General features: G+C 49.0%; 1 protein-coding gene across 11 annotated transcripts in view; it reads left to right on the top strand.

The window, feature by feature from the left end:
* The window catches only part of CCDC171 (coiled-coil domain containing 171), a 316,174-nt gene that overhangs the window by 7,060 nt on the left and 296,109 nt on the right, over positions 1-13,005 (top strand). For 10 of the 11 annotated variants that reach the window (XR_003523902.1, XM_027616885.1, XM_027616882.1 and 7 more), the window contains one exon: positions 3,120-3,280. The exons of the other annotated variant lie outside the window; for it this stretch is intronic. Coding sequence is in view for 9 of the 10 variants with exons in the window: in XM_027616885.1 (XP_027472686.1) it covers positions 3,120-3,280 (161 nt within the window). In the remaining variant the exon portion in view is untranslated. The remainder of the gene's footprint in view (positions 1-3,119; positions 3,281-13,005) is intronic. 11 annotated transcript variants of the gene reach the window in all.

Raw genomic sequence — 13,005 nt, 5'->3', positions numbered from 1 at the left:
ATTTTGCTTCTTCATGGCCAGCAGCAGATTGTCATTTTGGTCTTTTAAGGCAGAATCTTATATAACATAATGTACATATATTATATTATAACAATAATGGGAGTGGCATATCATCATCCCTTTGCCATATTCTGTTGGTTAGAAGTAAGTCACAGGTTCTGCCCACAGAAAAGGGAAGGATATCATAGAAGAGAGAAAAACGCCAGTGGGGGCCGAGATTGTGGGGACCATCTGCCTACTACATTATCTGTATCTGTATGTACATTATGTTATATAAGATTCTGTCTTAAAAGACCAAAATGACAATCTCCTGCTGCATCAATATGGAAGTTGATGAAACTTGCTCCTGAGCTATAGAAGATGCTCTTCTCTCTAGAAGACTATTCACATTTGAAGATGTTAGATACCAAAATGATGCACCCCCCCCAAAAAAATGATTCTCTTCAATTTAGCTTTATTGAAACAACTTTATTAAAATTTGGTGAACTGCCTCTTTCTACACTTCTCTGCCCCGTATAAAACCCAAACAAAACACAACAGACATTATTAAAGTCCTATCTATCTAAATTCTTTTCCTGTGGGTAAGAGGTTCTGTTTGTGCCTATTGTGACATGTATGCATACACGTGTGTGTTTAATCTTTTGCATAAAAATAGAAACATTTTACGTATATGCTTTTGAGCCTTGGACTTTACTCTTAAGTATAGAAGAATCCATTCCATCTACGTTTTAACTCTTTAACTCCCATTCTGAAGGCGGTTTCTCTGGAGTCTGACCTTTGGCAGTATGGTGGTAAGGTGAAAAGATTTTGGGACTCAGAAGAGCTTGATTGAGTCCTTAGTATCCTCCATTTAGTAGCCGACTGGCCGTAAGCAAGTCATGTAGCCTCTCTGAATCAGATGGATTTCCTTAATTGAAGTGAGGACAATAAACCTCAGGTAAGACAGTCTTTACACTGCAGTGTTGTGAGGATAAGGGTTCACTCTATTAGGTGCTCAATAAATTGACAGTGGTATTTGTTTGTCTACCACTATTTCCAAACTTAGTCTTTCAGGTCCCTGGAGAAATAGGATTTTTCCCTCTATCTTGGTAAAAACTCCATCTTCTTTGTTCTGGGCCAGAGTTTTCTAGTATCAGCTAACTCATTGACTGTTTTAAAAAACTGTTGGTGTCTGTCTGTAGACACCTTGGTTTTGTCTCCATCTTGGTTGGCTTATGTGAGTCCCTTTTCTTTGAGTGAAATCTCTGAGGGTTTATTAGGATCAGGGACAGAGAGTTAGCTTTTTTTTTTTTTTTTTGGTCTTCTAGATATCCCTGTACTCCAGCAATTCCACTAAATAATTCTTTTGATACATCTTTCCCCTAGACCAAATCACCTTAAGTATCACTTACTCCCTTAAGTATCACTTACTCCCTTCCTTTATCAGACGAAATGGACTCTTCTATACTTAAGAGTCCCTGATAAAGGAAGGGAGTAAGTGTTTGTATTCAGTAATAGAAACTTACAGTGACTGAGTTTGTATTTAGTAATAGAAGCTTACAGTGACTGAGCACGGTATAATGCTGTATATATTATTTAAATCTCAAATATGTGAGATTAATGTAATTATCCCCCTCTTATGGTTGAGGAAACACGTGTAGAGAGTGTAAGTGACTTGCCCTTGGCCACATACTTTGAAGATACTTAAAGGCATCCTAACTCAGATCTCTCTGAGTCCAAAGCTCATGGTCTTTTTTAGGCTATTGGACTTCTACTAGGGATACCAAGAGATACTTGTGAGATCTTGATATTTGTGTCTGTCTGAACTTAATCATTGTTATCTCTGTTTAAAATATTTACCCAGAGATTCCTTCATACCATATATATATATATATATATATATATATACATATATATATATATAGTAAAGCAACTTACTTTAAATGGTTAGCTTTGTATAATTTGGACTATCTCTCATAGAAGAGGGTTCTAGACAGGCCAGTGTAAGTGACAGCTACTCTCCTCTTTCCTTATTCCTCCTTGATCTTTAACAGAAGGGCTTTGAAAATTACCATGAGATCGTATCTGGGGAGTACTTTGGTCTCTTTGATTGTAGCATTGCATTAAAAATATGTCATTTATGAAAAAGGTTTTAGGGACTTACAAATGTCCCTGGACTTTACTTTCTTTCAAACTGCAATTCTGTTCTCTAGACATAGGCTCTACATTCCTTTTCTAGTTCAAGAGTAATTTGTCACTATTTTATTAAGATCATTTTGTCTTGGGGCACCTGGGTGGCTCAGTTGGCTAAACATCTGCCTTCAGGCTCGGATCATGATCCTGGCGTCCTGGGATTGAGGCTTATGTGGGGGTCCCTGCTCAGCGGGGAGTCTGCCTCTCCCTCTGCCCTCTCCCACCTTGTGCTCTCTCTCTCTGTCAAATAAATAAATAAATAAAATCTTAAAAAAGTAATTTTTCTTATTTGAGAAATTAAAATAATCTAATAATCTAATAGAACTTTTTCTTAGAAGGAATATCTTTTTAACAGTTTGTCATTTTTGCTTCTCATCTTTTTTAAAAAAGAAATCAGGGGCACCTGGGTGTCTCAGTTGGTTAAGTGGCTGACTTTGGCCCAGGTAGTGATTCCAGGGTCCTGGGATCAAGCCTGGCATGGGGCTCCTTGCTCAGTGGGAACCTGCTTCTTTCTGTCCCTCTGCCTGCCACTCCCCCTGCTTGTGCTCTCTCTCTTTGTCAAATAAATAAAATCTTAAAAAAAGAAAAGGAAAAAGAAATGAAACAATAGTTTTTAAATGTTTTCATGTTTGTTATAAAATAATTTTTAAAATACAAGTAAGGGGTACCTGGGTGGCTCAGTCGGTGAAGCGTCTGCCTTGAGCTCAGGCTATGATCCCAGGGTCCTGGGATCAAGCCCGGTGTCCGGTTCCCTGCTCAGTGGGGAGTCTGTTTCTCCATCTCCTCCTTGCTCATGCTCTCTCAAACAAATAAATAAAATAAAAAAAAATACAAGTAAGTTGAAGAAAAACAAAAATCACTCATAGTTTCAGGACGCATATATATATATATATATATATATATATATATATATAAAACCACTGTTATATTGTTTACTATTTTAACAGGCTGCAGCCCATCTAACCTGTAAGCCACAGACATCTGGGACAGGTGTAATCCTCAATAACAAAAGTACACCATTCAGAAACAGTGGGCTGTTTTCAAAGAGGTGGAAGAGACTTACCATGAGTTTAAACACTTCAAGTAATGCCCCTAGTGACACCCAAAGGTAAGCCGCCAGTCTTTTCCTTTAGTCGGGGCCGCAGGGAGAAGTCAGTGGTTGGGGGTGCCGATTGTAAGGATTCTCAGGGTGCGCTAAGGGAGGCCGAAGCTTTGTGCACCCAGGGGAGCAGGCAGGACGTGCCACAGCAGCGGGAATGGGATGTGGGACCACGTGCTGCAGTTTGTCTTCGTTTGTTAACTTGTCCACAGAAATCTGTGTGTGTACTTCCCCCTGCCCTTAGAAAACTGCTTATTCTTTTCTCCTCAAGTCTTTTCTCCTCCTCTTATTTTTGCTTATTCCTGTTTCTTTTTTTTTTTTTTTTTAAAGATTTTACTTATTTGACAGAGAGAGACACAGCTAGAGAGGGAATACAAGCAGGGGGAGTGGGAGACGGAGAAGCAGGCTTCCCGCTGAGCAGGAAGCCCGATGCGGGGCTCCATCCCAGGACCCTGGGGTTATTACGGAACCCGGACTTGATCGCCAGACGGAAGAACCAAGCTGCACTTGGAGATCTTGGAGGATAGGAGTGGGCTCAGAGGAGAGTGGTCTCCAAGGGTCTGGAGTAATTTAGTAATTACTAAATAAATAATAAAGGGGTAATTTATACATTTCTGCTTTGGCATACTTGGCACTTTTCACACGTGCACAAAGCGGGGCAGGGAGAAGAACCTGGAAGAGCCCTGGGGCAGGGGCTGGGACTCCCTCACTGGCTCGGTCAGCCATCTTAGGACTCAGATTTTCCTTATCATTACCCCCTTTGATGCCCCTTTAAACACCTAGTTTACAGGGCATTATTTTCATCTTCTAAGGGGCGATAGTGAGTAAGGAGCAACTAGAGTCTGATTTTAGCAATTTGAGTAGTGATAATCCTAGTAAGGGCATTAAGAATACAAGAACCAAATGCTACTGTGAGGAGAAGCAATAGGAGGGGGCCGACGAGGGGGCGAACCAAAGGAACCATTGTGAGAGGGTATCCCACCAAGTTGTCCGCTGGAGTGTTTCCCACTGGCGATGTACTTGTTCCTTGGGTCAGAGTTTCTTGGACCACCCTGACTCATTAGCGTAGAAACAACATTCCTCCTGTAAGAAGAGGCAGAGCCCCCTTGTGTGGCCATGAGCAAGTCGAGCCCGCGCCTGTTTTGGAGGACCACTGAGGCCAGTGAATCGAGTTGGCCCTGCAGGGCTAGGACCAACTGAGTGAGGAAAAAGTCCGCTGTGAGTTGTTGAGTTAACCCCTGGTACTGAACCTGAGACATCCCGACGCCAGTGGCGCCAAGGGCAACACCTGATGTGGCCAGCAGGCTCACAATAAGAGGGATGGCCACAGGGGAGCGCTGAGGGCGGCTAGGATGTCTCCATATGAGTGGGGCATCGCTCCCAGGGAGGACTGAAAGATCGGGTAAGAGACTGACAAGCGTGCATGACTGATCGTGCCGGGTGATGCAGATGTATACGCCTTGATCACAAGCCAGAAAAGTGTTGTTAGGTGCACAGACCCGACTGTGGCATGTGATGGGAGAGGAAGAGTTGCCATACAGCGGTACCGGAGCCAGAAAGGGATAATCTGAGGTCCCCGGTGCCGAGATGGGAGGTGACGTGGTGGACTGGTTGAGGATGACACCTAGGTATTGTACGGGACCGGGCTTCATACAGATCCAGCAGTCAGACGCTAGGGGTGGATTTGAGTGGTTAAGTGCTTGGTGGGAGGCATTAATCATACCTAACAGTAGCGCTATAGACGCTTGCTGTGTGTGGATGGGGGACCCAGGGATGTGCCAGGGCGAGTTATTTTCTTTCTGACTCTGAGGGTTGACTGCAGGGCTTAGGATGAACACGGACTTAATCATAAACTTGGCCATGGGGTCAGTCCCTACAGAGTGATACTGGCCCAACAGCAGTGATTCCTGTGGCCCATGATGTGGCACTGGGCTCTGGGACAGAGAGTGAGCAGCATACAGTGATTGTTAGGGCAAGAAGATGGGGTGGCGCTGCTTGACAAGGAAATCTGGATGTCACTGCGCTGTTTGAGGCACCACCACCCGTTGGACCATTGTTCCATTCCTGGCCAAGTTGCCAGCCAGGACTCACATCCCCAGGCTTGTGAGCAGAACTGGGGGCAGGTGTTTGGCTGTTGAGGCGTAGGGCTCCCACAGATGTAGATATCTACCAGCTGGTAACCTGAGTGAGGGCCATGGTAGGTTATGAAGTCTATGAGGTTCCCAGGAGATGTCAAGAAGCTGGCATCCATCAAAGTGGAGGTCAACCTTGGGTGTGTGTGCATCCCAGGTGGAAGAAGTTGGGGGCGCTGGTGCGGGATTGAGGGGGATAAGCTGGGAAGTTCATTTGCCAGTAATGGTGATATGAGAGTTTGCCCCCCACCTTGCTTGGCCAGGCAAGCTAGAGGCAGTGAGGAGGAACAGCACACCAGGTAACAGAAGACAGGGACTGACTGGGGCCAGGAAAACCATGGTGACATGCGCTCAGGAGTAGACAGCAGAGGGCCAGTAAAAGTGGGATCTATGACCTTAGGTAGAGGGAGCCATCATGGCTAACCCGTCAGCAGATGAAACCCGTGGACAAGTGAGTGCAGTAATACACTCTAGGGACACCCACTAAGCAATGACAATAGTAAGCCTCTGGGGGAAAGTCCAGTCAGGAGGGAAACAGTGTAGAGTCTGACTCCCAAGATGAGGGAAATCACGCTGATGAGAGCCAGGGACCAGGTGTCCTGGTGGGACCAGGGACCACGGTGAGCAGGTGTCTGTCAGTCGGTGGGGTCTCGTCGAAGGTGAAGCCAGAGCGGGTTCATGAGGTCTGGCTGGACTCTGCACTGGTGTGGCTCCTCGTCCGAATGATGAGCTTTCTTCACTCTGGAGTGGTGGACCCACACGGTGACACCTGAGACCTTGAGGGCAGTAGGGGTGGTTAGAAAAACAGTGTGGGGCCCTGTCCACTGTGGTTTTAGGGGGTCTTTCTTCCAATTTTTGACCCCAAATGAGTTCCCTGTCTGGAAGGAGTGTACCTGAGACCCTAAGGAGACTGGGGCCCTTTCAATGGTGTACTTTTGTAATTTATGTAGGGTGGCCCCCAGGGCCTGAAGCTGCTCCTTTATCCCTTTATCTCCAACCTGATGTAAGTTTCCTGGACGTCTCCCCAAGCACGGGGAGGGCTGTCCATATATTACTTCTAATGGGGAGAAACCTGATATCCTAGGTGTGCAGTGAGCACGCAGGAGAGCTAGGGATAGCAGATCCGGCCATGGGAGGTTAGTTTCCTGACAAAACTTTGCTAGGATTCCCTTGAGGGTGCGATTCATTTGCTCTACTTTCCCTGAACTTTGGGGCCTGTAAGCGGTGTGCAGTCTCAAGGTGATGTTGAGAGATTTGGTCAAGACCTGCACAATGTCTGCCACAAATGTGGGTCCATTGTCACTACGGATTGTGGCCGAAGCAGGGCACAATCTCCTACAAGAGGACTTTAGCTACTTCCCGGCTTTGATCCGTCCTGGTCGGGAAGGCTTCGACCCACCCAGAGTATGTGCATACTAATACTAGGAGATATCTGAACCCCCTGCTCGGTGCACGTCTGTGAAGTCTACTTCTAGATCCTCGAAGGGGGTTGCTCCCATCCTCTGGACACCTGGTGGGGGCTGTGGTGCAGACTGAGCATTATTTTAGCACATGTTATGCATTGTTCACTTGTTGCTTGGCATAGTGCTGGCAGCTGACTGACGTAGTAGTGCTTCTACTGCCTCTAATGCAGTTTTCCCCAGATGAGTGAGTCAGTGGTGTTCCTTGACTAGATGCCCTCCAGTTGCTGTTGGAACAAAGATGTTGGCATCTTTGTTCATCTGGCATCATCCACCATCCCTTTTCAGTCAGGGTAGCTCCCTCAGCCATGGCCCATTCCTTTTCCTTTTTAGTGTAACTGGGTGGAGGGATTTCTTCCGGGGGTGTCAGGGCCATGGTGAGGAAAGGGGCTCTGTCCATGTCCTCACTGGCTGCAGTCTTGGCTGCCTCATCTGCCTGATGATTTCCCCATGCTGTGGGGTTGTCTCCTTTCTGGTGTCCCTTACAGTGCAGGATTGCTGCTTCCTTTGGAAGCCAGACGGCTTTGAGGAGTGTCAGCATCTCCTCCTTGTTCTTGATAGCTTTTCCTGCTGCGGTTAGGAGGCCCCTTTCCTTGTAGATGGCTCCATGTATATATACAGTAGCAAAGGTATACGGAGAGTCAGTATAGGTGTTGACTCGCTTGCCTTCACCGAGGGTGAGGGCTCAGACTAAGGCATATAACTCAGCCTGTTGAGCTGACCACCCAGCTGATAATGCCTTAGCTTCTAGGACTTCAGTGGTTGTGGTTACTGCATAACCTGCTTTCTGGGCACCCTCTGGTAGGTAACTGCAGCCATTGCTGAACAGCATGAGCTCTGGATTCTTTATGGCTTGATCCCGCAGATCTGGATGGCTCTGTAGACCGCATCAGTTACCTCAGAACAGTCATGGTCTGGTTGCCCCTCTTCCATGGGGAGAAAGGTTGTTGGATTTAATGTCCTTGCTCTTTCGAGGGTGACCCGCGGGTTTTCGCAGAGGAGCCCTTGGTATTGTCCTAGCTGAGAGTTGGAAAGGAAGCGGTGTCCCTGTGCGTTCATGAGGGACACAACTGCATGAGGGACCTTGATGTTAAGTTCTTGCCTCAGGGTAAGTCTGTCCGCCTCCTTGATGAGTAGGACTGTGGCTGCCAGTGCCCTGAGGCACGGTGGCCATCCTGCTGCCATGGGGTCCAGTTTCTTTGACAGGTAAGCAACTGGCCATTGCCAGGGCCCAACAGTCTGGGTGAGTACCCCGAGCGCTATTTTTTCCTTTTCATGCACAAAGAGGTTGAAGGGTTTTTCTACATCTGGTAGGCCCAGGGCTGGAGCCCGCCCCAGGGCGGTCTTTATCTCTGTGAAAGCGGCTTCTGCTTCCTCAGTCCAGGCAGGGGGTTCTCGATCTGGTCCCCCTAAGAGATCATAAAGAGGTCTTGCTATTGCCAAGAACCCAGGGATCCAGATGTGGCAGAATTCTGCAGCCCCCAGGAATTCTCGTAGGCCCCTTTTTGTCTGGGGCTGTGGCAGGGAGATGATGACCCTTTTCCTCTCCGGCCCTAGTTCTCTTTTCCCTTGGGTGAGGAGGAAACCAAGGTATTGGACCTGTTGTCAGCAGATGTGTGCCTTCTTCCATGAGGCTCGGTACCCCAAGTCTGACAGGAGCTGTAGGAGGGCCTTGGTGCATTTTATGCAGTCTTCTTGTGTGTCACTGGCGAGGAGGAGGTCATCCACATACTTGAGGAGGGTGCATTGTGTGGCCTCTCTTGGGAAGCTGGTGAGGCCCGCGGCCAGCGCTTCCCCAAAGAGGGTTGGTGAGTGTTTAAACCCCTGCAGGTGGAGCGTCCAGGTCAGTTGCTTCTGGCGCCCTGTATCAGGTTCAGGCCATTCAAAGGCAAATAGTGGTTGGTTCTGGGGAGCTAAGTGGAGGCAGAAGAAGGCATCCGTCAAATCTAGGCAAGTGAACCACCTGGCTGACCATGGGATTTGGTCGAGGAGGGTGTATGGATTTGGGACCACTGGGTGCAGAGAGATGGTCACCTTGTTGATGGCCTACAGGTCTTGAACTGGTTGGTATCTCCCGCCTGGCTTCTTGACTGGCAGGAGTAGGGTATTTCAGGCCGACTGGCACTCGACTAGAATACCTGCTTCTTTGAGTTTGGCCAGATGTTCTTGGATGCCATTCTTAGCTTCCTGTGGAAGGGGGTATTGCCTTTGCCTCTGAGGTTGGGCTCCTGGGATCAGTTCAACAATGAGAGGGGCCCGATTCCGGGCTAGTCCAGGTGGGTTGTTTTCAGCCCATACTGAAGGGAAGGTGAGTCTGAACTTCGGCGGGCTGCTTGGTTAGGCCTGGGCACAGAATAGCCTCCGTTCTTCTTCCTTGGCGTGGTAATTGCTAGTATTAGAAATCCTGTCTCCTAGGGCGCCTGGGTGGCTCAGTGATTGGGTGTCTGCCTTCGGCTCAGGTCATGATCCCAGGACCCTGGGATCGAGCCCCGCATCGGGCTCCCTGCTCCGCGGGAAGCCTGCTTTTCCCTCTCCCACTCCCCCTGCTTGTGTTCCCTCTCTCGCTGTCTCTCTCAAATAAATAAATAAATAAAATCTTTAAAAAAAAAAGAAAGAAAGAAATCCCGTCTCCTCTTGCCTTGGGTTCAGTCGGAGGCTAATGTGTCCGGTGGGCTCAAAGGTTATCTGAGCCCTAAGCTTGGAGAGTATGTCTCGGCCTAGGAGGGGGATGGGGCAGTCACACAGATAAAGGAATTCATGTCGAACCTTGTGGCCCCCGAGTTCACACTGGTGAGCCTGGAAAAAGGGCTGTTGTACTGCCCGCATCCTGGTGGCCCCAAGGATGGTCACAGTCCTTTTGCCAAAAGGGGCCGCTGGGGAGGTGACAACAGAGTGCTCAGCCCCAGTATCAACCGTAAAAATCACTGGTTTGCTCCCCACCTTCATTCTGACCGTGGACTCATGGGGGCCAAGGAGGAGAGAGCCCAGTGCCCCTCAGTCTGAATCCGTCCCCTCAAGGCCTATGAGGTCCTCCTCTCGGGGTTTTTCCTTGTAGCGGCTGGGCTTTTGAGCCTTTCCCCGGTTGGGACATTCGTTTTTCCAGTGCCCTTTCTCCTTACAGTAGGCACATTGATCCCTTGCCATGGGGGTTCTGGGTCTCCCCCCTTTCGGTGGTCGGGGTCTCCCTGCCTTTGTGTTGTCCTTTCTTTCAGGGCAGCGGTGAGGAGGCTGACGTTCTTTTTCATCTTTTTGTCGGCTTCCTGTTTGGCATCGACCTCCCTGTTCATGTAGACCTTATTGGCAATCTCTGTTAGCTGGGTGATGTTCATCCCGGCAAAACCCTCTAGTTTCTGAAGTTTTTTTCTGATGTCTGGGGCAGCCTGAGCCACGAAGGAGGTGTTTACCATCTGTTGGCTTTCCTGTGCCTCGGGGTGAAATGGAGCGTATATCCTGTAGACTTCACATAGTCTTTCGCAGTAGTCCCTGGGGGATTCCCCTGGTTGTTGAGTGACCGAGGATACCTTAGTCATGTTCATGGGTTTCTTTCTCCTGCTTGGATTTCCTGGAGGAGGGTCTCCTGGTACCAGCAGATGTGGGCCTGTCCCTCGGTTGTGGTGAAGTCCCATGCTGGGTGCTCTTCAGGTGCCGTCATATTAGCCCAGGCAGCAGAGTCGATGACTCCTGCTGGTGCGTGTTCTTCCAGGTACTGCCATGCACCTTTCATTATTCTCCTCCTTTCCTCTGTGTTAAACAGGGTGCGGAGTAACTGTTGGTGGTCTTCCCAGGTTGGCCGATGAGTCTGGAAGAGGGGTTCTATGAGGTCTACCATAGCCTGTGGTTTCTCAGAGTAGGATGGGGTGTTATGTTTCCAGTTGAGGAGGTCGGTGTTGGAGAAGGGCTGATAATACATATGGAATGGCAGGGTTGGACCATCCATTCTTCATCGCGTCTCTCGAGTTCCCACGTCTCTTGTAGGGCATTTGGAGGGCACTTGCACCTGGCTGGGGTGCAGCCTGGCTGCTGGTCTTGGAGAAGGTGGATCTTTTGGGCCTGGGAGCACTGGTGAAACCAATGGCAGTGGAGTGTCTGGAGCTGAAGGGCCAGGTGTAGGTGGTCTTGGTGGTATGTATGATGGGGGCAGGGTCGGTTTGTCCTTGGGATCTCCGGCTAGGATTTGTGGAGTCTGGGGCTTTTGCTGATTTTCTTTAGGTTGCTTGGGTGAGGCGATTAAGACCCTGGCCTCTACCTGCCTATTGCAAGTGAACCGTCCCCAAGGGGGAAGGGTCTGAGCGATTCCTAGCCAGGAGTCAGTGTACGGAAACCGGTCGGGGTGTCCTAGTTCTCCTGTTACGACTCGCCGTACTTGACGAATCCTTAGGACATCCAATGTCCCTTCTGAAGGCCACCCGACATCAAAGGTGGGCCTATCCAATTCACATAGGGTTCTCAACTTGCTGGGGTTCATCCTGACTCCATAGTCTACCGAAAATCCCTTCTTGAAAAAAATTTTTTTAAAGATTTTATTTATTTGACACAGACACAGTGAGAGAGGGAACACAAGCAGGGGGAGTGGGGGAGGGAGAAGCAGGCTTCCCGCTGAGCAGGGAGCCCGATGCGGGGCTCGATCCCAGGACCCTGGGATCATGACCTGAGCCGAAGGCAGACGCTTAACAACTGAGCCACCTAGGCACACCCCTCTTCTTGAAATTTTTGATCATGGTCTCTAGATCCGTAGGTTTACTCTGCCCTGACCCCATGGTGATGTTCCCATGTGTGGTGGCACAGAGACAGACAAAAGGGGGCTGCCTCCTGAGGTGAGGAGACCAATCAGATGCCCATCTGACCGTGTCCCAAAGGAGCTTAGGCGAGGCTTAGCTGTAGCGGTCTCAGCATTGTGACTTGTGATCGGAAATTATTCCGATGCCACCATAGACTGTAGGCCATTCACCACGGAATCGCAGATGGGACCACTCAGACTCCATAGGCTTCTGGGGGCCTTAAGCGTGCCTGCCCGTGGGGTCACAGAATCAGTCTGCTTGAGCAAGCCAGGTTGGACTGCACATTCACTCACACATTCACACTCCAGAAGTTATTACATTCCCTCCCTGGGAATCCCTACCAGTGAGACCTCTAATAGGTCTCTGGGAGGTGATCGGGCTCCTCTTCCACCCCAGTGGGGGTGGGCCTGTCTGGGTCCTGGGGCCCCAGGCCTTACCAGAATCCGATGTTGGGACCAGGTCCTTGCCTGCCTAGTCTCCTCAAGTCCGGTGGGAACAGTGGAGTGGGGCTGGCCAGAGGTGACTGGGGTGGGAGACTGCTAAAAATTAGGCAGGGTGTGCCTTCTCCATTACGATCCCTCGTTCTGTCACCGCCCTGCCATTGCCCGACACCGGTGGTAACAATGGGCCAGCGTGGTTGGGTTTCCCGGTCAGGGAACCAAATGTTATGGACCTGGACTGGATGGCCAGATGGAAGAACCAAGTGGCACTCGGAGATCTTGGAGGATAAGAGGTTTATTTAATGCTGGCGGACTCAGAGGAGAGTGGTTTCCAAAGGTGTGAGCCCCGAGCACAAACAAAGGGGGTAATTTATACACTTCTACTTATGCATACGTGTCACTTTTGGCACATGGGCAAAGCGGGGCAGGGAGAAGAACCGAGAAGAGACCCGGGGCAGGGGCTGGGACTCCCTCACTAGCTCGGTCGGCCATCTTAAGACTCAGATTTTCCTTATCAGGACCGTGACCTGAGTGGAAGGCAGACACTTAAATGACTGAGCCCCCCAGACGCCCCTGCTCATTCCCATTTCTGTGTGGTCATTACTTTGGCCTGCTCTCATCTCTGTGGCTCTAGTTGTTCTAACTTCGCGCCCCAGCCATCGTTCACGATTTTGGGTTTTAGCTCCTGTTCCAACTGCTCTTTTACTTGGAGTTTATATTCCAAGAATTGCCATTGCTCCTCTTTTTTGTACCCTTGATATCTGCCTTTGGATGCGGTGCCTGCTTTGGTTGATTCATTGCTGATGTGAAAAATAGAAAACTCTGAGTCTGTAATATAAAACTGAGCCATTTCAGAGAGCGCAACCCAAAGTGTGGTTTACAAAGAATTAAGTACAGAAATTGAAAGTGTTTAGAAACTTTTAT

This window comes from Zalophus californianus, chromosome 13 (assembly GCF_009762305.2).
Source record: "Zalophus californianus isolate mZalCal1 chromosome 13, mZalCal1.pri.v2, whole genome shotgun sequence".
NCBI lineage: Eukaryota > Metazoa > Chordata > Mammalia > Carnivora > Otariidae > Zalophus > Zalophus californianus.
This window is presented reverse-complemented; position numbering and strand designations above follow the sequence as displayed.